Here is a 25,654-nt window from a genome sequence, read left to right as displayed (position 1 = left end):
CACTCCCTCACGCCTCACTCAAAGCGGGATGGCGTCATTGGATGATTATCCCCCTTCAAAAAAAAAAAGTAGTCTCAATTTTTTTATTAAAAGAAAAACTTTAAAACCAAACTTGTATTTCTTCTAATCACAGATTCGCATTCAAACGCATAATATGCAAGTGTTTCTGCGGCGGCGGCGGTCCCAGGAGAGAGTCGGACGCCGAAGGTTCCAGGAGGCAGAACAACAGGCCAACCCACTCCCACTCACTGGAAGAACAAGACGCGAACAACCACACCTCCACCACGACCAGCACTAGTGCTACAGATAGGTAAATAAAAAAAGTTTTACAAGAAGATCTTTCGAAGAATATTTTATTTTTATTTCAGACAATATACATTAAGTCGATAAATACTGTCGAAATTAAGAATTGTTAATTTTTACGACTCAAATAAAGTCTAATTAAAACAAAAAGTTAGTACCTACTTCGTTTAACTTTTTACGCTGAATAATCCTTACAAAATCCTTTCTTCACTTTTGCAATAATAAAAAAATGAAAACAGCGCCATCTATGTACTTAGCTTAATACTAAATTCAACGTGAATTTAGTTACTTCAAGTATCGTTAAGATGTCGTTATAAGCTGATTTGTTCAATGAAATTATTTAACATTGTAACCAACTTGTTCGCTAATAAAAAAATATTCCTTATTTATTTTTTCTATTTCAGGTGACGGCGAGCAATGCGACGGCAAAACCCGCAGTTCCAGTCAACCGTCGCATGCGTTTAGTTAAATAGAAATCAACGTTAGCGTTTAATAACTGATTAAATAATATAACACAATATATAAATATCATTTTTTTATCTGTATATTGTTAACTACTAAACGCGTCCTACTGTAGAAGGCATAATTGTTAGCATAAGTAAATGTGTGTAAAAAATAATAACGTTATAACGTAAAAATAACGTGGTTATTTTATCGTTATTTCGTTGAATTAGCTTAATAACGAGCTGTTTTTAAATATTATAACTGTGCGCACTTCAGTGAATGTTTTTTAAAAGTGAATTTATTTATTGAAAAGACTGTCAGAACTTAATTGTACCTAATATTACGTAATAAATTATGTCAAATAACCAAATTTAACGTTGTAAAGAGGAACTTTAAAGAAATAAGTTAAGGAATAAAGTAGATCTATTAGACTATTGGGCGTGAACAGCACAGAATATATAAATGTTCATGTATAAGCACGCTCTGGGTCTTTTCAAGTATCTCCAATTTTAAAACGCTTATAACTGATACGTCATTTAGTACTTATCCTAGTTACTTTAGGGTCCGTTCGCACAGACCAGCTCGGAGAGCATCGGCGTATACGCTTGGAGTCGGTCGTAGCGGAGTCGCCAGCTATTTCCCATATACCTGGAAGCGAATGCGCTCGGAGCTGATCGGCTGCACGAGAAAAAGAACTCGCGATCGGAGCCGATCAGCTCCTTTTATTATTTCACACCAAGCGCCGTCAAGCATTTTTAATGACAAAAACAATGCACATTAAAAAAAGAACCTTAATACAAATACTTGAAACTCTGTTTTCAACGTAAGAAAAAATGATCTCCGCTCCGAGCCAGTCTGTGTGATCAGACCCGTATCCTCACTCAACTCTAAGAGTAATCTAAGTATAATTATGCCTAATGCCTATAAAATACCATTGTCCCTTTTCCATAAGTAGATAAGCTAGAAGTCCTAACATTTCAAATCTTAAAGTAATCTCCTGTGTCCCAACGTAACTTCATATCGTACCTAACTAATTAGTAATCACCTTCTATAACTATTTTCTTTTCCTCTGTCGTTCTTAACTTATGAACCTCTGAATCTACTATCTAACATGTTTTTCAAACTTTTGTGCTTATGAATTATACCCAAAACCCAGTTATTTTCATTGACTTCCATTAATAAAATAATATCTTAAAATTATATAACCCTACAACGTACCTAGTTTAAAGCACCAACCGTACAATAGCTCTAATTTTGTACAAACCCAAGAAAATGTAATGCCTTATTAACAAAAAGCAGATTTTGTTATAATATTACTTAAAATATATGAATCTAAGCAATATACCTATAACTATCAGAAATATTAAGTCAATATGTTAAGCTATACCTTCGTAGTTTGAACTGACCTGAAATATCGGAGGTCTACAGTGCCTGTTTTTTATAAGTAAACTGTATCTTTGAACTAAACTAGACTATAAAAATCAAAATATAAATCAAATAATCTGTCTAAGGCAAAGGTACAAACTTCTAGTGATTTCAAGTGTACGAATAAGTGAATAACTTGTTTGTATAACTAAAATAACGTAGTTGGTGCATCAATAAGAGTGAGGACACACGATGCGTTGCGGTTTCGCTTCGCAAACGTTTCAACGTGTCAGTGGGCACACGAGTGTTGCAGCGCCGTAACATTGTTATGTCGCAGCGGCGCTGTAGCAGCGTTGGACAGTCCGCTAATGAATGTTTCTTTGTGACGCAAAACAATTGAGCGGTGCCGCTCCGACGTCGCAACACATTTTCCTCTCCCCCCTTCGTCACGGTGGTTGCAAGTCCGGTGCGGCGCCGAGGCGTATCGTGTGACATGCCACAAATCTTTCTATGTAAGACGACGCAGCGACACCGCTCCGGCGCCGCACCGCCGCCGCAACGCATCATGTGCAACCCGCTCTTACTCATAATAAACTGTTCTAATAATGACTTGCCTACCAACCTACGGTTAGCATAGACGGGTATCTAAATAGTCGATGGATAAATAAAGATCTCAACGTTCCTCAAGTTTATTCGATTGTGTATTCGATGTTTTAACATTATATTCGTTAGGCGAGTTGTATGTTTACGTGTGAGCGATACCAATATTACTGTGGATTAATATACGAGATGTTACCTATGTATGTTGTTTTATTGACCCTTTTTATTATTTGATATTGCATATAATAACGCAAAAATAACCAAAAGTATGTAAATTGTCTAAAAAACAACTTTCATTCGATTTTTTCCATCGCCATTTTAACGCCAATGGTAATAAGCAACTATTAAAGATAATAGATAAATAATGCCTGGCTGGTCTAATGGCTACAACACTTCCTACAAAACTGAGGTTAAATTTCCGGACTATCCTTAATTTTTTTTCTGCGCTGATATATTTATGATAACCTAAATTCTGCCAGCAGCTTCGCCCACGTATCTGTGAGATAAAAAGTACCTATTCTTTTACTTTAGTCAGCTCATACTCTGTCTGTATACCAAATTTCATCAAGATACTTACTTTCCGTAGTTTTAACGTGATTGACGAACAAACACCCAAACATTAAATCATCCAAATAAACAAACTTTCACATTTATTATTATTATAATGTAATAAAGAAAATAAATAATAATAAAAAAATGAGTCCGCAAGGCAGCTTGTGGCGAGCTGTTGGGCAGTGGCGACCCCACGGACCTGACTCCCGGGAGAGGCCCTACTTTTTAACTCCGGTTGGTACTCGTGACTATCCGGAGTGGCCTCTCCTACCTCACTCTTGCCTTAATCGGCTGGTTTGAGTGGAGATTCGCAAGAGTGGAGTTGCCTTCAGCTCCACTTGGGGGAAGGACGTATCCCAGTAAGATGCTGGTAGGGGTCTTGACCGTACTTCCGGGATTGCTCTGATAGCCGTGGGATGCCCCCCCTTCATCAATCAGCTCAACGGATGTTGCTTCCCTTGTCGCTACATGCTAGCGGCCGTTTCCGGGGGCCCACTATTGAGTTTGCGAGGCACCCCCTGCCTGTTTATCCGTATTTTTCAATATTGGTCAGGGGCAGGGGCCATAGTCCCCATAGTTAACCGGTTAACTATTCCACAGCCTTATCCTATCATTTCCTTTTACCATATCTCACAATAGTCCTGCATCAACCGGGGATTGTCCTTTGGTGTACTTCCATAGTGCATACAGGGATAATCGCCGGCTGATGTCCCCTTACATTTAGATTAAAATTGTTCAACGGGCCTCTGCGAGTTGGCTTCGGCCCCTCGTACGCCTTCCAAAGGTCCGGGACCCTGTGGTCCCGTGATTATGTAAAGAACATACATAAAACAATGATATAAGAATAAATTGACACAATTACCTAATATACTAATAAACAAAATACTTGTTACATTTTGCGAAATCAATAACCGAATTTAAAAAACAGTTATAGCCGTTATAACCGTTATCCGACAGACAGTAACACGGAACGACACTACCAAAATTGACGGCCGTGCAATGTCAGTCAACATTCTCGTTCTCAATCTTCCTTCAAACTTCATTCCTTGACTTCATTCACTCAGTTGAGCGTCCGCTTTCACTATTGAAGGATGTATTTGTGGTTATTATAAAACAAACGAGTTATCATTATCGAAACAGTAATAAATCTTTGAAGTTATTTATTGTGTTGCACATCGTTCATATATTTTTTGTGAAAAATGTTACGAAGCCGTATCAACAAAATGTATTTTGGTGGAGTAGAAGGGTGAGTGAATTTTGTTTGTATTCATTTCTTCACGTACATAAGCGCTAAATCGAAAGTTGAAAGGCTCGCCTTGAGAATAAAGCATTTCTAGGTTTCGTCATTGCTAATTAGTAGCTAAACGCAATATATTCATAACCTATATCATTTATTTTTGCCTAATTTTAAGCGGAATCTTCTCAACCGCCGAAAATGTCAATGCCGATTTTATTAATGTAAAATATAATGCTATCAACTATTTTCAATGCTAACGTGTACTTTATAATATTTCGGAACCTTTGACATATTATTTGATTCGAATTTTGTAGCCGAATCCAAAATTATGACACAAAAATTTACGTAAGTTATGTTCCAAATTTTAAAATTTGCAATGTACTTAAACTTTAGATAAATTAATGATAAACGCGATTCTATTTTTAAAATATTTTTTTTTTAATTTACAAAAACAATGTTTATGTATATTGAATTGAACCACGTAAACTTTTTTCTTTTTAGTTTAATTAATCCATTAACTAAATTACAGTAAATATTTCTTTCGCCAGGTGTTTTTTAACGCCTTAAATCGTACTTAAAAATTAATAGCCCATATTGTGTAAAAACAAACAATGCAATTCATTTCACATACATTCACAACTGTAACTTTCAACCAATCAGCAGCCAGCATTCAATCGGCTTGTCAGCCACGCCGACAAAACTTTAACAAACTAAATTAAACTTTATGACTCGGCGATACGATGAATTTTTCATTGTTTTAGTAATAAGGAATTCTAGTTATTTTGCTATTGCTTTATAGGCGGTTGGCCTTGAATGGAATTTTTGTTACGTTTACTTTTCAATCAGATTGATATTAAAATGTCAACAGGTTTGTATGCACTTGTTGCTGGCATAAAAGACATTTTGGTTTACACAAAAGAAAAAAAAAAAGAAATGGACACACCCCCGTTGCTGTTCAATATTCGAAAATGGAATGCGAATTTTAAAGCACTGTTTTGCATGCATGAGTGAGATGTAATGGAAGTGAACTTGGCGACGTTGTACATATTTGCAAAAAGTTACTAACTAGTTACCTAGTTTAGATGTTCCCTAGTGCCCCTAGTGGAAAGCGTAAAAAAAATCATTTAGTCCTTTGGTGACGCTCTCAGTGTTTTTAGTATTAACTACCTATTTTAAATACTACCTAATGTAAATAAGAATGTATTACGAACACACGGACTTACTAGCTACTATAATATAACATTGACGCTTCTGATATTAATTTTTGTACTAAAAATATTTGACCCGAATTTCCCTGCAACAGTCACGGTCTATTAATAAACAAACGTTTTCAGTTAACCGATCTAACTATCCCTAACCCTAGTTTTCGTTACTAAAAATAGCCAAATCTATCCTTTTGTCCTTACTTAGCTCTTTCCTATCGTAACTTGCCATGTTGTAATCTGTCGGTCGGGATACGAACAGCCCAATAGAGACAGGGTAGGGACTCTCATAACAAACGTTTATAAAAAACGTAGGTAGTTAGGCAAGATTTTTGCCTTGCAAAGTTGTAAAAAACGTAGGTAGGCAACATTTGCGGACAAAGTAAACCGGGGCTCTGGCTCAAAGCAGTAAAAGGATCGGGGTGGTTTTTAGTAAATACGAGTCTGACAGTCCCGCTCGCCTCACCGAGAAGTCATTGCATGAAACACTCCCCTCAAAAAAAACAATGCATTTGTATCCAGCAAACTTATATAAAAACGCAGGTAACTATGGCGAATTATTGTTCTTGCCTATCTGCGTTTTGTAAAAAAAAAAAACTTTTTTTCGCATAGCCGCACAAAGCTATCTTTAGAAACGTCTTTCAGGTATCCCGAACATCGGCCGTAACCTCTTTGAAAACAAAACGTGTTTATTTTGGCTGTTCCTAATTTTTTTTTTATTCGGAGCAGTGATGACCATGGTCAATAGTTAATACTCAAAGCAATGTATTCTCCATACTCAGAGTCATTTAACGGTTACTTAACCCATTTGACGTGTAAAAGACACATTGTAACCTATTTGTAAAAATAAATATAATTTATGTTACAAAATCGTTACTTAGGAATAACTAGTTAAAGTCATTATTAAATGTCTGAAGAAAGAAGAGTGCGGTAGAAAGTCTATAAACTCCAATTTTTTCATCATTCTGTTCCTTAATTGCTGTTAATTTAAAACCCACGACTGCATTGGAAAGAAAAATAAAATTAATATACGTAATGCAAGTTTATAAAAACAAAGGTATAAAATGCTAGCAATCTTTACAACCTTTTTATAAGTAAACACTTTCCGATATAACTCTCAGTAAATCCCTGATACTGCGTAGTAAATTAAATATCGATTTGAATATCATATAATGCGATACTCAGATTATATTAGGTACCAGATTATGATATGAGATTGCATACAAGCTTGTTGTTTTTGCCGCTCGAGTGAACGAGCGGCAAGCAAACAATAACACATGAATGTAGATATAGATATTAGCTTTTGTCCGAGATTTAATTTTTGTATTTATTCTCGGTATAAAAGGAGCTCTCTATCTCTGAGCTATTAGCGATATCTGAAAATTATGACAAGCCACTGCGATAGGTAACACCATCCACGAAATTATGGGGGCGTAAGTCAAAGTCAAAGAAGGCACTTGAACGTCAAAGCAAACGTTAAAAAAAAACTAATGTCTGTCTGTCGGTCAGTCCTCTAGTGAAGCTATTTGCTCGTTCAAAAGTGTAGATACCTATGGAAAAGAACGAGCAAGAAACTACATGGGTTACTCTTTCTTTTCCATCAGGTTCACAAACAGGTGCTTAAACAACCAAAATAGTCACATTTAGAGAGTAAGGCAGTTAACTAGTTATGGTGTAAGTAAATCCGGCCTACAAAAGTCAGGTGTGAAACCAGTACTTCGATGTAATTGTACTTAATAAACCAGACATTTCAAGACAGCCGTATTTTATTAATTTTATGCAAAAACGCTGTAAAGTTCCACTCGAAACGTTAATGCACTGCTACTATTTTAAGAAGACGGCAGGAGCCAATTCTGGTTCCTGCTACAGAAAAATATATCAGTACCTATACAATACATAGTGGACGGAATTAGGTCACACTCTGGTCGGTATCCGGAATGGAAATTTTCTGAGGGACACAACTCGCTGCAAAACCAAACATGACTTTCAAAAATAGCGCCAAGTCCGAACGATTTGTTTGCAGTTCGTTTTGAGGTGTGTCTCAATGCAACCGACCAGTTATATCGGTCAATAAATGAGTTATGAGTTACCCAGTTGCAAGCCAAGCCAAGCCCCTGTTGATACTTTAAGTTGGACGACATAATATTCGCGTGTTGACTATTGTTGTTTCCTTAACCTTAGTTGGTCATTGAAGTGCATTGCGTCATTATTTTATTGCAATTCACCCTTCAGATTTTTCCTTTTGTTTTTACGGTGTTATTGTTTCGAAAATTCTAACATTTTACCTACTAAGTCGCACCTAAAGTCTGTACCTACCTACATTTTTGAAATGTGATTGTATGCTTTCAATTTTGTCCCTATCAATCTATACTTCTATACTTCTATACTAATAGGTACTAATATTATAAAGCTGAAGAGTTTGTTTGTTTGTTTGTTTGAACGCGCTAATCTCCGGATCTATTGGTCTGATTTGAATAATTCTTTTTGTGTTGGATAGTGCATTTATCGAGGAAGGCTATAGGCTATAAAACATCACGCTATGACCAATAGGAGCCGAGCAGAGCGGGTAAAACCGCGCAGAAGTAGCTAGTTCTTTATAAAATGACAGAGATTGCACGATATTTAAGTACAACTTAAAATTGAGTAGTTACTTAGCATTTCAGTATTCGGGCGTCTGAGACATGTGTATTTTAATGATTAAGTACTTAAACTATTCCTTAGTAACGATTTTGTATCGAATAATAATTGCTAAGGACTGGGTTAAGTAATCATTAAATGACTCTTAAGTACGGCGGTAAGTACCTATTTGCCAAAACATGTAAGTATCAGAAACATTATGCGCTCCGCTTATCAATGTATCTATGCCTAATTTATGTCTATGTAGGTCACATTTTACAAAAACACGCATTATCCGCAAACAGTTCCTATATGCCCGCATGATACGATTATTTTGATAAAAACATCTGTAATCCTTGAATTCTGTGACATAGCTTACTGTCTGTCTGTTACTGTTATCACTTATTTTAAACACATGTGATATTTCATTCAAACTTAGGTACTTAAATGTTTCATACTGATTACTGCTTTCTTTGTATTTGATAAATTGCGCATGTACGCATCACCTGCTTTGTTGTTCTGTGCACTCTCCTAACTGCATACGAGATGCGATTTGAGGTGAAAGTAAATACCACAATGACTATTTATCAATGTACCTAATTTACTATTTGGTTTGCTACAAAACGTTATCGATAATTGTTTAACTATTTGGTACTGGTAAACTATTACTATTTCATTCACTAGTTTCTAAACCACGGGAAAGTAATATCAAACCAATCGTTCTATTGATTAACTACATCGGAGCAATGTTTAGTCTAGGTAATTCAATGGTTAGAGGAAATCTGATAAAATTGCGTATGCTGTACACGCACGCAATGGAAAGAGGTAATGCTACAGAAAGTTATTCAATCGTAGACTTGTTTGCGGTATTTATTTCCTTAAGTTATGGCCAGTTGCGTAGCGTGGCTTGGTGGAGCCCCATATAAAAATTTGTTTGAGGGCCTTTCTTTTAGTTTTTGAAGGTGTGGAATCATCCTTTTTCTCCTCTCGCTTCTTGGGCGAGGCGGCGAGTTACCCTTGCTTGCCGTCCGCAGACCCGCACTTACGGTGGCCGGAGATGCGTTGCGCGATTCCCGATGCCCGTAGTGTGGGCATGACGAGGATCGTTCCCTCAGGGGCTCCGCGCTTTGCTTACATTGTGGCCCGGGCCCCGTACAATTGATATGGCTGTGGCTTACTGATTAAAGTAGTTAAGACGTGTCTACTGATATTGTTCCATCGATAGACAGAAAAGGCAAAAAATTGAGTTTTATGTTAGTTATTTACAAATAATCTAAATATCATTTATTACAGACAAACACAAGACAAAGTCCATTAAGTATTCACAAAATAATAATACCTTAATATTAAGAAAACTTGCCTGACGAATGTCTTTAGACCTTCCATTCTTCTCTATCAGATGTCATTCTATCACAAGCCTCATTAAGACATACATACATATTAGTGATCAAATACCTATACTACAAATCTTCATTATTTATTATATTAAAAAACTATCTATTTCCTTTTTTATCAAGTAGACGTACGTACACTTCAAAAGCATTTTTAACACAATCTTAATTAGTTGCCTATGTACTTACCTACAAGTGTTGTACGATAACAGCAACGATGGTCTGATAACATTGTTGTGATATCAAGAAGTAACAAAACAATAGGTTTTCCTGGTACATATTTCAAGTACCTGAGTTTTAGTGAGGTAAAAATCCCACACTCCCCAAGACCTTTTCCCAAAAAGCTAGACGCCTTATAAAGGTTTAACTACCCTCGTCAACAAAAAAAGCTTTATATTATAGTTTCCTATATTATAGTTGAAAATACCTAGTAGTTATTTAAGGCCTTAACTAACTACTAGGTATTTTCATCTTCACAATTTAAAATGGGTTTTAAAAAATCTATGCCATTGGTTTTTACGAATGTATTACACATAGACAGTGTTTTTCTAAACAATTACTCAAGTACATGTTTTTCCCCTAGTAGGTAGGTTAACAATAACTTACTGTGAAGTACAGTGCTCTGCTTTATAAAACCTACATGGTAACAGTCTTACGTGTATGTACAGGAAAAAGTAAGACAATTACCTAATATTGTTTGTTCAAACATCTTTCATTTATTATTTTTCATTTTAGTCCAAGTCGCTGCTTTTTTAAAGGAGGGAAAATAATCCAACGTCTTCTCTTGCTTTGAGCGAGGCGAGAGGGAGAATCAGACTCGTACTGACTAAAAACCACCCCGTTCCTATTCCTGCTTTTTGAGTCGGAGACCCGGTAACCCCGCTAGGTAGTCCGCAGCTCCGGATCAGGCATCAGCCCTACTAAGCCCCATCTGTGGTGGTCTGATGGTTCTTTAGGAGAGTCGCATCATGCTTAGATTTCAAAAGAGATGACGTGGGTTCAAAATCAAATGCAAAAGAAACTAGACTTCTAATACCAATGTTAAAACCTAAGTGCATCCAAATAATACAAAGTGAAAGGTTTAAATACTAGAGCGACATTCCTGTATAAGATAAAATGCAGTATTAAAAAACAAAACACGTTTTTATTGCCCAGTGTACGTGTATTGTGTTTTAAGCACCTAATGGTGAATGCCCACGGCATGGGTGGATGCGTCATGTATCTACGTATGGAGTAAATAGGTATGAAGAAATGATATCTCATATGCGTTTAAAAAAATTAAGATGTTGAACACGTGCCAACAATAAACAAATGTAAATGCGTAAATAAGGTAAACGTAAACAATATCTATATGAACCTAGTTATCGTAAAGAAAATATACTAAAAATCCTGTACCAAGTGTAATCAAATCATACTTTTATTTTTTTAATGAAAAGCTAAATAGTTATATATACAGTTCTTTATAACTATTACTGGTCGATATATTCTCAAATAAATGATAGTTACGTATTACTTAAAAACCTTTAGTTATCTAGGTAAACAAAACAATAGATTTATCAACCGACAAAAAAATTATCCACAAAAGAATAATACTATCTTTTGTAGAGGGATCTCCCCTAAAAGTATGTTAACAGGCAATAGAGATTACAGTACCTAACATAATCCTATTAAATACCACTATAATCATAAAATAGTCAAGCCTTGAGACATGAAGATAATATCATAAAACACTTTCTTTGAACTTGGCCCTTTTTTGCAATCAATTGATAACAAGCGCATTTGATATCTTATCTGACAGATAAAAATATGTGCACACAACATATTAGGTTTGTTAATAATCTTTTGTTTAATCGACTAACGTACGCATCGTACGCGGCCCGTATGACGTCATCTGCACGCATCGCATGTAGGCATTGCCGATGATGCGGTTCGTAGTTCGTACGATGCAGATCAGTGGACGTAGTTGTATGAGTTTCTATACAACACAAACTAAAATCCGTTGTGTGCGATGCGTACGATGCGGGCCTGTAGACGGTTGCCTTTTACCACCTTCGTATAAGTGCCCGATAAACTTATGCGACAGATAGTGCATGCAAATTACGATTTTAATTCAAAGTTATCTGATACATAACCGCTATCCAAATATTGTGAAACAAGTCCTAAGACTCGTCTTCATCAAAAGCAAACAATCGATTTGTCTGCATACTTTTTGCAGTGTATAAAAACACTTTTAACAATAATAGGAAGGCAAAAACAAGTTTGATAAAAAATAGGCCAAGCCGTCTATCGCAGACTGATAGCTACCGGGCAATGACACATGAGATAAATAAACAAAGATTCTTGAATAGCGTCTGAACACTAACAACACTTGTTTTTTTTTCAAAGTCCGTCTGAAGATTTTATGTTGCAGAAATAAGAGTGATTTTTTGGGTTCCGTAGCCAAATGGCAAAAAATGGAACCCTTATAGATTCGTCATGTCTGTCTGTCCGTCCGTCCGTATGTCACAGCCATTTATTTCCGAAACTGTTGGGCCTACATAGTTGAAACTTGGAGGTTACTGTATTCTGGTAACCGCTGTTGGAATTTCGAATAAAAAATAATAAATTTAAAAATTAAAGGGTTTCACTCCATACATGGAACTGATTATAAATTCGTGGGTGCGTTTACAAACATACAAGTTCACATACATGATACCCAAACCCGAAACAACAATTTGTGGATCACACAAAGAGTTGCTTTGTGCGGAAATCGGAACCCGTTACACGTTGTACGTTAGCCGGTTGCTCAGCCACCGCCCAGTCCACCTACCTAGTCAACCATTAAGGTCATTCATATCAATGTTGACTGTCACAATCTATGTATTATTTTTATTTTAGTAAGTGTTTCTAAATAAGTAATAATAAATTGAATACATAATGACTTTTAATACACATATATTGATACTTTAATCAATTTCTTGAGTCAATACTATATTTTGGATTGTAAACGTTACAAATTCCTAACAGTTATCGGTCTCATTAACGAATGTGGTAATTACGAATCCATGTAACAATGCACTAATGTTCTATCGTGACGTCATAAATGATAACACTCGCGACCATTGTCATTTCAGCCTTGGCATTCATTGCACTTGCACTGTATGTGGTGATTTGATGTGTTATGACGGTCATGTGGATACATATTGGCATTTCCAGTCATTGATCTGACTATGAAGTATGTAACTTAAGATTTTGTTGATAGTTGACATACTTGAATGAGCTAGTTATTGTTCTGTCGTAGCCAAATCTCTTTTATTGCGTGTACTCAAAACGTTTTGCCGTATGAGTTAGTAATGTATTTTTTTAATGGTATAAGCCGGTAAACGAGTAGACGGATCACCTGATAGTAGGCAATTGCCGCCGCCTACTGAAACACCAGAAGCGTTACAAGTGCGTTACTAGCCTTTTGCGTGTTAGGGATTTAAGGGTTGTTGGGAAATCGGGGATTGGGAAGGGTAATTGGGAGATTTCTCTCATAGTTAAGCCTATCTAGCATCTAGATATAATATAGTAGATAAACGTTTTACTCAATTTAATGGTTTCAATAGTGTAAACCAAATTGCAAGACAGTAAATTATACTAGATCTCTAGAAATAATTCATTTAGGTACTAGTATCGATTTTCGACAAATCATGAAGCATGAAACACCGTTTCAACTTAGACACCGGAATCGCACCTAATTATTGTTTACATACATATCGCATTCAAAATATGCATACAATACAATACATACCTACATTATATGCATCACTATGTTACATAACTTGCATGTATTGTACGGAAAAAGTAATCACGAATGATGTAAGTAAACAATAATTATGCTGGTATAACACCTACGCATACTTCTCGTATCTTATCTCGCTTTTAATTAGTAAACTGTGGTTATGTGCCGTGGGGGTATATTTATATTTGTAGGTATAGGTTTTACATAAAACACGCTATTATAGTAGATTTTTTAAGACTTTCCTGTTTATATAGTTTTGTAACTAAGAGACATTTAATGATTTTGCACAGCTTTTTATCCCACGGAACGCTATAAGCTTGCAAAGGATAGTGCCCTTATAATATAAAATAAAATGTATTCCAATAGGTAATGAACGTTTATAAAAAGGGAGAAAGCGAGTGAAAGCTGTACCTTACAAATAGTTCAGTCGGTACCTCAAAACCAAGGTTGCAATTAAATCCCTATTCACTACGCCTATCAATTGTCATGCTGTTAAATAGATTTTACTGACAGATATGATATTTAACATTTCTTATAACATAATCCACAAAACAATTAAAAAATAAATAAACAATGTTTGATTAATCGTACATAATTATAAATACACCCACAGTTCAGATAATTCCAGCCATCTGGCATTTGAGTTAACAATAATAATTTAAAACAAACCTGTACTGTGACCCCAATCAATACTTTTGTTCGTAGGCTATGAATTTTTCACTTCATTGTCCTTATAATTTGGGTCGACGACATTCAAAAGGATCGAACTAAAACTAGGTTCATATATAACAAGTTTAATACGTGAGACATACTAAATTAACTAAATAGTTAATCACGGTTTACTCACATAGTCGACGTTGCCGCGTTTGCGCACGCTGCTCATGATGAAGAGTCCTTCTGTGACTCGAAATTAGTAAAGCTTTTCTCCAATAATGTACGTACATTAATAGAGTAAACCGTGATTATTTAGTTTACTAGGAATATAAACCTAAAAAAACGTACGCCATAATCAAGAAGTTTGACGTTTATGTCGTCTATGTCTATCAAAAAATCCCAATAACGTAGTTTTGGGTAGCCAAAAACTAATAACTACTCGTAATAAGTTATTATTAACAATTGGAACAATTTAAAAATAAAAATGCCACATTTTATTGTTTCTTAGAAACCAGGAACAATGCTGTGGTCATTCGCTGGCCAGATTAATCTTAACTAGATAGATACTAAAAAATCTCTGTCAAATTGGTTATCTACACAAATATTTACCATACAAGCGGTAATATAAAATGGTTGATTATCTCAGATTATCGGCATTCCTGTCTATCAATCAATATAAGGAAAACACTTCATGTTTATTATACTTTCTATGAAAAACTAATATAGTTTGTTATTCAAAAATATCGTTGGAAAACAACTATAAGTGACCACACACGATACTATCGTAACTATTGTAAATAGCATCATCGTGTTATCTATAGAATACAAAATACTATGTAAAGTACTCACGAAACTGTTTGACGAGGAACTCGACTAGTTTCAAGCTATGCTAGAGGCTCATATTCATAAGCAGCATTTCGCGACACACGATACGGCGACTGTCACGCTGCTACTAGCAGTAATAATAATGAATTTAGTATATCTCACAAAAACTATAATAAAACAAAAGACGTTGGGAATAAACAGAATTGGCGGTCATTTACCCACCCACGGTGCACCCATCATTTGGCGCGAAATTTTTGACAGTGACGTTTCTCTGCTCTGTCATTTAAATTATTTACATTACGGTTGATCGAAGGTTTACATTATGGTGTGTTCAGATTTGACGAATGCAGCTTATTAACTGGTTGTTAAAGGATTTACAACTTCCGCGATAGCCAAATACAATAAGATGTGTTGTAGGTACTCGAATTTTGTTTCGGGTATCCATGGGCGACGGCGATTGCTTAACATCAGGTGATCCGTCTGATCGTTTACCGTAAAGAAAATCCGATTTAAAACTGGCGAAAACTCGATTAATGTGCACTCCTACCTTACCCATTCGAAGAATGCGTCACTTTTAAACATATTTTACTCTTCAAATAGAATACATTTTTTATCATCACCTAATTATGTATATTTATTTTTAATACCTGTTTAACAATTACAATTTCCATTCAACAGAGGCGCGACCCACTCCAACCTCGTGATATGCGACGAGACTGGCACGGTGGTGGGTACAGCCACGGGCCCGGGCACCAACCATTGGACATTGGGCATAGAAGAATGTGCCATACGAATTATTGAAATGGTGCACGCCGCTAAACAAGATGCTGGAATTCCTAGACACAAGCCTTTAAATTCTCTGGTAAGTAAAAAGACGGTAGTTTTTTTTTAAGGGGGATAAATCGTCCAATTACTTCTCTCGCCTTGGGCTAAGCGAGAGGTAGTGTCAGACTCTTACTAACTGAAAACCGTAGCGTTGGAATTAAATAGATTTATGAAAAAAAAAAAATATATTATTTTATTATGATTTGATGACGAATGGAGATTTTTTTATGAAACACCGGTAAACGAGCAGTCGTATCACCTGATGGTAAGCAATCACCGCCGCCCATGGACACTTGAAACACCAGAGGCGTTACAAGTGCGTTGCCGGCTTTTTGGGGGGTTAGGAAATTTAGGATTGGGTAGACTGGGAAGGTGGGAATTGGGCCTCCGTTTACCAGAGTGTGCGTTGTGTGAGTGCATACAACGCACACTCTTCTTATTGCGTTGTAATTTTAAATACAATTTGTTAGTCAATACCGCTGTTGTGTTGCTTTACTGCATGTGTTTAAGGCGAGGCATAAGAAATGGTCCAATTTTAAATTGTAAACATAGCCCTCACGACATTGTCGTTGCTGGAGATTTCATGTTTTCTAAACAGTATCCCTAGTATGAGTTTGCTTTACGTTTAAAGTACTTCTGAGATACGGTCAATAACTCTTAATAATAAATATTTCATACTTCCAAACACTTATAACCTCAAAACGTCCTCAGTTCATAAACACCGTTCAAGAAGCATCAATTATTCAATTCTTGGAACTATTCTCGTTCAATCAACTCCAATGTATTCAACCTTTTGCCTCCAGGGACTCACATTGTCAGGGTGCGAGCAGGAGAGCAGTAACGCAGAGCTTGCTGCCTGTGTGAGAGAAAAGGATAGCGATGCTGCTGACGCTATCTACGTGGCTTCGGACACAGCTGGTTCCTTGTACACGGGAGCTCCTGATGGAGGCATGGTGTTGATTGCTGGTGAGTCTATTGTTATGGGAGAGAGTGGTAAATAAGTATACGATCATGGTAAGCATTCGAGCATGCGGCGCCGGCGATGGACATAAAAGGTGGAGTTGCAACCATGCAATGTCATGCCTTTTGTGCCAGAAAGGGTAGGCAGTGCTGCACATTAACGGCACATAATGCCACTGTACAATGTACACCTACATTTCATCATTTATTTTGTGTTAAAAGTTCCATGTAATAGGGGTGAGCCATATACTGGGCACAATTCCAGAGGCCGTGTGTGAAATTTTTTTGAAAAACCGATAAACGCCCAGCAATACTTTGCCCGACCCGGGAATCGAACCCGAGACCCTTTGTCCGGCAGTCGCACTTGCGACCAGTCGAAAATCGGAAGAGTTACTAGTGCTTTACCGACTTTGGGAGGAAGAGGGAGGGAATTAGCCCCCTTAAACTACTAGCCTAATATTATATTAGCAGTAGCATGTTATTACCTAAGCAATTCACATAACAATGCCCTCCATAAAACCCTAATCTAGAACTTGTAGGCCAACGGCCTGAATTGAGTAGTAGTAGTAACCTAAAGTAGGTTACTTCCATATCAAAAATTCTATGGGTTGTTGGGAATCGGGGATTGGGAAGATTGGGAAGGGGAAAATCGGGTCTCCGGTAACCACACTCACACAACGCAAGTGTTGTTTCACGTCGGCTTTCGGTATCACTCCAGCCGAGCCAGCCCATTCGTGCCAAAGCATGGCTCTCCCACACTTAAATATATGTATGTGAGAACAATGTAACGAAATGACAATACAGCATCAACACATATAAGAAAATTTATCTAAATAAATGCGGCACGCTTGCGTATATATTTTGCCTTGTAAATTGAATACCACTGAGGAGCATAAACTAATATTAATTCATTAAAGGTTAAGGACCTTCGGTGTTGCAACACATGTCGTTCGATGCTCCGTTGACGTTACGTACGTAGAATTGAATAATTATACGCTTAATTTCGGATGTGTTGGTATCTTTTGACCTAGTTGTTCTATGATGAATTGTATTCGGTATGAGAAATTTTTGGAATGGGTATTTCTCAAACGTGTTGACAATGACGTGATTATAGGTACACAGCACATTGATACATTTAGCTTAGCACTGGTGAAAACGGACTCAGCTACGGACTCATACTCTGGCTATGTTTTTTATTTGGAAACATACGTGCTACGGATATGTGCTATGGATGGCTACTCTACTATTGATATTGCATACATCGCATACTCGAGCTGCGCATCTTATTCGCACAGCTACATAGCTTAGTATTAGTGGAAACGGTCACATAGTTTCACAGCTTAGCTATTACATCTTCGTAGAATAGCTACATAGCACATCTTTGGTGAAAAAGCACCCTAATATTGTGGTTAGTTATTAATAATTGTGTTAATATAAAAAAAAACGAGCGTTTTGTCAAAAAATAGAATTAAGTTAATCGATGACACATAAATACACAGAGTCAAAAAATAAAATAGGAACTTTCCCAGTCAGAATAACTGAATCGAACGATTAGTTAATTTAAATTTAGAACTGTTCTACTAACCGAAACAAAAAAAAACGAAATAATAAATTAACAACTGCGAATTCCAAATTCAAAACGGTGTCATAACCATACATAACACCCACTTTGCAACCAGTCTTACTCTTAACAAGTAGGCGCTAAATAAAAAGTTCTTAATAAGCCAAGCGGCGGGCAGACATTTTTATCAAATAATTCACTTCACATATACTAACTAGTTGTTAGCGATTACTTAATAAATAAAGCCGTTACATCAGGAAGCTAGTTTGAAGACCCTGACACAAATACTTTCGACCAATCAACTTATTCTTTTAACGTTATAATCTGAAGTAGCATTCTAGCGCCATTTTTTGTGCTAAGAAAATGATATAATTAATTCGCATGCTGTTTAGAATCAAGTTCATTATTCGGGCGTAGTCGACGTCGTCGTTATGATCAATTTATGCATTTCACAAGTTATACTATAAAGTATGGAGATCACTCATATGACTTAAATAAAACTACAAGTATTACTAGTCTACAGAAGCATAATACAACTAAATATTTCAATGAATACCGAAAAAAAAGCATAATACAACAAAATAAATAATTAAATTAATCAAGTATTAAATTTCGCATGAACAGTTCCATTTACCTTGATCATACAAGAGCTGTAATGTTGTAGGCTGTCTAGGAATATTACGGACGAAAGCATCTTTAAAATTCCTACACAGAAAAATCAGACGCGTTAAAACCCAGTTCACACCATCTGTCTATTAGGATCAAGTTTTCTATTAAAAAATTGCTATAAATTTTGTTTTGGTGATGCAACTATGCTAATCTCTGTATTTAGTCCTCCATATTTGGTCTCGTTAGGTATTATTTTATCGAACTAGTTTCTAAAACGAGATAAAACTAGAATTTGATTCGGAATGTCACGGAAGTTTGGTTTTAGTGTTCGAATCGGGTTATATTTGGTGTAAACAAATGAGCAGCACATGTTAAACTCCGGAGCTACGGACTACCTAGCGGGTTACCGGGGTTCCGGCTCGAAGAGCAGGAGTAGGAACGGGGTGGTTTTTAGTCAGTAAGAGTCTGACACTCCCTCTCGTCTCACCCAAACCGAGAGAAGTCATTACATGATTTACCCCACTCAAAAAAAAAGCTATGACTATTAAATATTCATAGTTCGACTATAATCATTAGCTATCAATCATTTTTATCTTGTTTATTATGCAGACGCGTTGAATGACACAGTTACATTTTTTCCTCAAGAAAGAGGATACGACGATACCGCGTTATTCATTCAAGACTTTCTATTGTACCTTATCAACCTGATAGGTACTGGGAAAAATAATTAATATTGCTCATCACGATTGCTCAAGACAGATTGGTAATTTCAGATAGAAATCCTTTCCTTACTATGTTTTCCTTCACTGTGTGTTAATAATCCTAGAAAATAAGTTAGAAAACATTTAAAAATTACATTGACGTATAAGTACTTGCCAGTTTTAAAATCTCATGTGAGAGAATCAGGCACCTTAAGTTCTCGACACATCTTCGATTGATCGGTCAGTCATTAAAAACTAATCGTTTGGTCATACAGAGGTATGTAACTTCACACACACTAGATTGACAATCAACACCAAAATTCTTATTAAATTATTTTTCTTAGACCCTCAAAATGACCGACCATTATGATTATAATAATATTAACGTGTGAGAAAGAAATAAATAATCTCAGGGTCGAGAATTTATTCGCCTTGAATTGAGCATAACAATGAGAGCTGAGCTAGAAATAAAAGTATTTTATTTTAACTTAAACGTAGACTACTAGATGTAGGCCAATTTGCTCATTATTTGGTCACATAATGCGGTAATATCCACCTACATTAGTTAGTACGCCTTCAAAATTTGGTAACCTTGATTACATTGTACTCTTTATTGAATAAAACTCGTAAACTGTTCGAAAGAGCTCGACTAGTTTCGGCAAGATTATGGGTCCCGATGTAGCTGATATGATATAGTTTTTCATACAACCAGTCACATGGGCAAACGAGGAACTCAATTTTTACCGACTTCAAAGAAAGGAGGAGGTATTATGTACGTCTGAATGTTTGTTTGTTTTTTTTTTTTTATTATGGCACCGGCTTCTAACTTCTAACCTATCAGTGGGTCGATAATCTATCAGTACTTATAATACTAGTAGTAAATTTTCATACCAAATTCGTAATCTCAACGAATATTTCCATCTAACATTTAACAGTGTTCCGCCTATGCGTCCAACACACATCATAACAAAACGCGGAGGCTGTAATGATCCACGTGTAATATGACATTTATTTAACACCTACATTCATTCTACGATAAAGGAAGATACTCATATATGATGAAGATTATCTATAATGTCAGTTGTCTGTAGCAATAAATAAACTATTATTTTGCATCAGTTTGAGTTGGTATCTCTTTAACCTATAGTCTATATGCTATTCTTTATCAAGGTGAAGTAACCTTTCGAGTTAGATGCGTGTACTTTCGTAGAGTTATTAGGTTTTCCGATTAGGATAAGGTTTTGAGTTTGAGTGATATAGAGATTGTAAGAAGGGAATCTAGGGAATATATATGTTTGTTACTAAATCGAGTCAAAACGGCTGATTCACGTGATACAATCAAAATACATATATCAGTGTAAATATGGGCTACAACTAGCCTCTTTCCGGAGCTGCGGGGTGTCTAACGGGTTTACTGGGGCTCAGGCTCGAACAGCTAGGTAAGGACTAGTGGTTTTTAATCAGTGAGAGTCTGACACTCCCTATCGCTTCGCCAAGGCGGGAGAAGTAATTGGATGACTTTCCCCACTAAATAAAACTCACCGCCTTTGATGTCATCTTTTCTGTCGATGACAGACGTCAACCATGTTATGTTATGATTAGCATAAGTAGGTCGTTATAAAATAGGACAACCGCGAGGCTGGTAGATAACCTTTGTCCTTGATTACATCGCGTCAACAATACTGATTGTGGAAAGGGAAGTGTCCTCTTAGGAATTTCTGTCGTCTATAATTTAATGTACAGGAAAAGTTGTCAGGATAACACTTACATAATATAATGGTTTGAAAATAAATTGCGGAATTAGTGATACGATAGGTAGCCGACTATGGAGTCAATTTAATTATTATGTTATCGGCTTACTCACGTAACTGTTTGACGAGGAACTCGACTAGTTTTAAGCTGCTACGCGCGTCGTGTCGCGGAATGCTGCTCATGAGTATGAGCCTCTAGCATGGCTTGCTTAGTCGAGTAGCCGATAACATAATAATTAATTTAGTATGTCTCATGAAAGTTTATGTATTCGTAAGGAATTTGCAATCATTGTTATGTACTCGTTGCTATATATAAACAGCTTAGCTGAGTCCGTTTCCATCAGTGCTAAGCTATGTGTACTAATGAATATGATTGGAGGAAGCCAAACGCATCCAACAACTTAGCATAGCACATCTCTGGTGGAAAAGCACACTAATAGGTGACAATGGTCTACAGAGAGTTCAACGTACCTACGACATTAAATACATAATGTATAAAGATTCTATATTTAGTAAACAAACGGTGTTTAGTTTAAAAATATAAAGTCGAGAGCTAATACAGGATGCTTAATATTAAACATTGTTACTGATAACGTTTCATAATTATGTTTACTAACGCAACACAAACGAGTGGTATTATAAAACTCGTCATAGATAAACTTGACATATGGACTAAACGATATTTACGTTGTAAATTGTTATTGTACATAACATAATATCTACTGCATTATTTAAATCATCAAGCGCAATTTAAGACCCAGGGTTCTTTTCCCCGGAGCTTCGGACTACCGGGTTACCAGGGCTCTGGCTCGAAGAGCAGAATAAGGAAGGTTTTAAGTGTGGGAGAGCCATGCTTCGGCACAAATGTGCCGGCCCGACCTAGGTGATACACGGCCTCACAGAAAACCAACGTAAAAAAACTCTTTCGTTGTGTGTGTCGCACCCGAGTTCCAGTTACCCCCTTCTCAACTCCCGATTCCCCAACATCCCTTAAATTCCTAACCCCCCAAAGGTCGGTAATGCACTTGTAACAACCCTGATATTTCGGTTGTCCATGAGAGGCGGCGATTGCTTACCAAAAGGTGATCCGTCTGCACGTTTACTGGCTTATACCATAAAAAAAAGGAGAAACGGGTGGTTTTTAGTCAGTAAGAGTCTGACTTTCCCTCTGGAGAAGTTACTAGATCATTTCCTGCCCCAAAAAGGAGTGGTAGCAAGCTTTACAATCCGTCGCCATTCTCCCCGTGTTGCATTCAAGCATTCTCAAACTATAATGCTCTTTATTATTTCAGGTACTGGATCCAACTCTTATCTGAAGACTTCTTCTGGTGTAGAACGGGGATGTGGAGGATGGGGATACCTTCTTGGAGATGAAGGCGGTGGTATGTATTTACTATTACAGTTTTAAATAAATTAAGTATGTTTTACGGTTCAATGAACTGTTTTACAAAAAATAAACGATAATAATATAATAGATGTTTCTTGCGCAATGCTGCCCATGACTATGAGTCCCTAGAATGACTTGAAATTAATCGAGCTACTTCGTAAATAGTTATCTCGTTAATTTATTACAGTTTAGTTTTTCTTTATTGAATTTTGATATACTATAGCTATTTACTATAATTTAAAACAAATTAAAAGTAATTTTAACCGACGAGCATGCATGAAAAGACTGATGACTGTTGATAAAGCGAAAGAGGTGTGTAAGAATCGTAGCAATTGGCGTTCCATTGTCTCTGTCTACCCCCCATAGAAGACAGGCATGAGGTTATGTATGTTAAAACAATAATTATTTCCTTGATCTAAAACCTAAAAAATACCTTTACAGCATACTGGATAGCCCACAAAGCAGTGAAGACCGTCTTTGACCAACAGGATGGCATGAAAATCTCGGATTTTCCAGTTGAGAAAGTGTGGGAGGTTGTTAAGGAACACTTCGAGGCTGAGACCAGAGCTGATCTACTGCCACATGCCTATAAGCACTTCGATAAGTCTAAGTTCGCTGGTAAGTTAGCCTTTTTTAAATTATTAAAAAAGAAATTGGTAACTCATTAAGTTTTTCACGGAAAAATTAGGTGACCGGCAACGCACTTGTAATGCCTCTGGTGTTTCGGGTGTCCATGGGCGGCGGCGATTGCTTACGAGCAGACGATACGTCTACTCGTTTACTATACACCATAAAAAAACCTGTGTGTAAAAATTCACCGTATGCCAACAAAAATCTGTTGAAGGCAAATCCTCCGCTAGCACCGGTCACTTTTGCCCCCCATGGCATTTTTTTTATGTTAAATGGGCCGACGTTTGGCCGCTATCTCGCCTGATGGTAAGTGATGATGCGGCCTACGGTGGAGCACGTCTGCCCATAAGCAACCTATTTCCTCGGGCTTTGAAGACACCTAGGTATATCCATCAGGAAACACAGACTCCAGCAAGGAGTTCCACTCCCTAGCATTTAGCACAAGGAAGTGCAATTTTGATGTACATCTTAACAAATCCCTTTCTGTATACAGGTTTGACAGTAAAGCTAGCAGCACTAGCCACCCAAGGCGACAGGCTCGCCCGCCACCTATTCTCATGCGCCGGCGCAGAATTAGCTGCGCACGTCGCCCCGCTCACATTCTGCGCCGACGAACACAGACTACGCGTCGTATGCGTCGGTTCCGTATGGAAAAGCTGGGAATTACTCAAGATTGGCTTTTTAAGAAAGCTGAGGGCAAGAGATGTAAGTATGATTTATATAATCCATTTATTTATTTATTTACTATACAAAAAGATTGGTAATTACATTTTTAAATATTTAATTAGGCACAATTAGTAGACTGCCTCGTTGGTCGAGTGGTCGCAAGTGCGACTGCCGGGCAAGGGGTCTCGGGTTCGATTCCCGGGTCGGGCAAAGCATTACTGGGCTTGTTTGGGTTTTTCGAAAAAAATCTCAGTAGTAGCACGGAGTCTGGAATTGTACCCAGTATATGGCAATAGACTCACCCTCTATTACATAGCACTTATAACACAAATGGTGAAAAGTAGGTGCACATTGTACAGTGGCATTACGTGCTGTAATGTGCACCTCTACCTACCCCTTCGAGGATAAAAGGCGAGACGTTAACGTTGACATACACACACTTTCGCATTTATAATATTAGTAAATTACCTATAGTAAAAATCACTAAACATTTTTTTCTCTTTACAGGTGATAACCGAGCTAGAAATGGTCACACTCCGTGTTTCAAGCGCTTTAGGCGCAGCCTGGTTAGCGGCTAAGCATGTAAACTACGACCTACCTAGAGATGACGATGCATTCTGCTCAGTCTTCTATACATACTACCCATACGAACATCTTGATTTGGAGAATGATACTGACGTCCATGGTCCACCAATGGGTGGTGAACCTCGTGGTTTCCATCACCCCCGCTACATATCTGACATAGAAGGCCCGGACGGTCGTGGGATGAACGGTCGTGGCTTAATCATTCGTGATGCACACTTATACAGGAATCATGTAAACGCTCGGGTAAACGGCCATGCAAACGGTCATGCAAACGGCCATGCAAACGGTCATGTAAACGGTCATGTGAACGGTAATATTTTAAACGGTATAGATATGGAGAATATGCGCATTGAAGATTTCCCTGTAATTTATGAAGGCGATAGGTAATTTTATTTTGTTTTGTTTTTTTTTTAAAGAGCTTGGTAGAAAATTCACATTTTTTTTCCTTAAGAAAGTAGATTCTATGATAAATTATTTGGAAATGTCTTAATATTTCAATTACCTCGGGTTTTGTTCTAAGAAATCTATCAGTAAATTCATAAACACTTAATATGACTCAGTTGACCGAAGAGAATTTGATTGACATTTAATTATGAACCTAATTACATCACAAGTTTAAAGTTCAAAACAGTTCAAGTATAGACAGACATTTTGAAATTGTTTGTAATTTGCATTCTTGCTATTTTGACCTCTACAAACCTTTAGAATAAAGTTCATTATTCTATTAACATTATATTTTTACCAAGCTGCTATTTTTAAGTCGCACGCAATGTTCACAAAACTTATGTTGTAGTGCCAAAATGGAAAGAAAATGATAAATAGAAAGATTGTTATGTTAACGATTGACATTTTTGTGAATATTGCGTCCATTACAACGTATAATTTTAAAATAAGTTACAATGAATTTAATTATACCAAATGGATTGTCGGACAAGATGGTAAAAGGATGTGTGGTAAAGTTTTGCAGAGTATAATTGTGTGTGTTACTGTAAAAGTTAGTTATTGGTCAAATGATGGTCTTACTAGT

At 36.8% G+C, this 25,654-nt stretch overlaps 2 protein-coding genes across 5 annotated transcripts in view; both read left to right on the top strand.

Moving 5' to 3' along the window:
* LOC118270565 (octopamine receptor Oamb) overlaps positions 1–2,911 on the top strand; it is a 178,178-nt gene extending 175,267 nt beyond the window's left edge. For 3 of the 4 annotated variants that reach the window (XM_035586186.2, XM_035586185.2, XM_050698171.1), the window contains 2 exons: positions 134–310; positions 708–2,911. In XM_035586186.2, coding sequence (XP_035442079.2) covers positions 134–310; positions 708–711 — 181 coding nt within the window. In that variant the 3' untranslated portion in view covers positions 712–2,911. Of the gene's footprint in view, positions 1–133; positions 315–707 lie in introns of those variants that run through there. The other variant, XM_050698172.1, reaches the window with a different exon arrangement.
* Positions 2,912–4,313: 1,402 nt separating this feature from the next.
* LOC118270853 (uncharacterized) overlaps positions 4,314–25,654 on the top strand; it is a 33,027-nt gene continuing 11,686 nt past the window's right edge. Inside the window, exons 1-7 of the mRNA XM_050697916.1 lie at positions 4,314–4,510; positions 15,631–15,814; positions 16,581–16,743; positions 22,652–22,741; positions 23,188–23,364; positions 23,870–24,081; positions 24,550–25,011. Coding sequence (XP_050553873.1) covers positions 4,464–4,510; positions 15,631–15,814; positions 16,581–16,743; positions 22,652–22,741; positions 23,188–23,364; positions 23,870–24,081; positions 24,550–25,011 — 1,335 coding nt within the window. The 5' untranslated portion in view covers positions 4,314–4,463. The remainder of the gene's footprint in view (positions 4,511–15,630; positions 15,815–16,580; positions 16,744–22,651; positions 22,742–23,187; positions 23,365–23,869; positions 24,082–24,549; positions 25,012–25,654) is intronic.

This window comes from Spodoptera frugiperda, chromosome 13 (assembly GCF_023101765.2).
Source record: "Spodoptera frugiperda isolate SF20-4 chromosome 13, AGI-APGP_CSIRO_Sfru_2.0, whole genome shotgun sequence".
NCBI lineage: Eukaryota > Metazoa > Arthropoda > Insecta > Lepidoptera > Noctuidae > Spodoptera > Spodoptera frugiperda.
The sequence above is the reverse complement of the archived record's forward strand: the minus strand, read 5'-3'. Positions and strand labels throughout refer to the sequence as shown.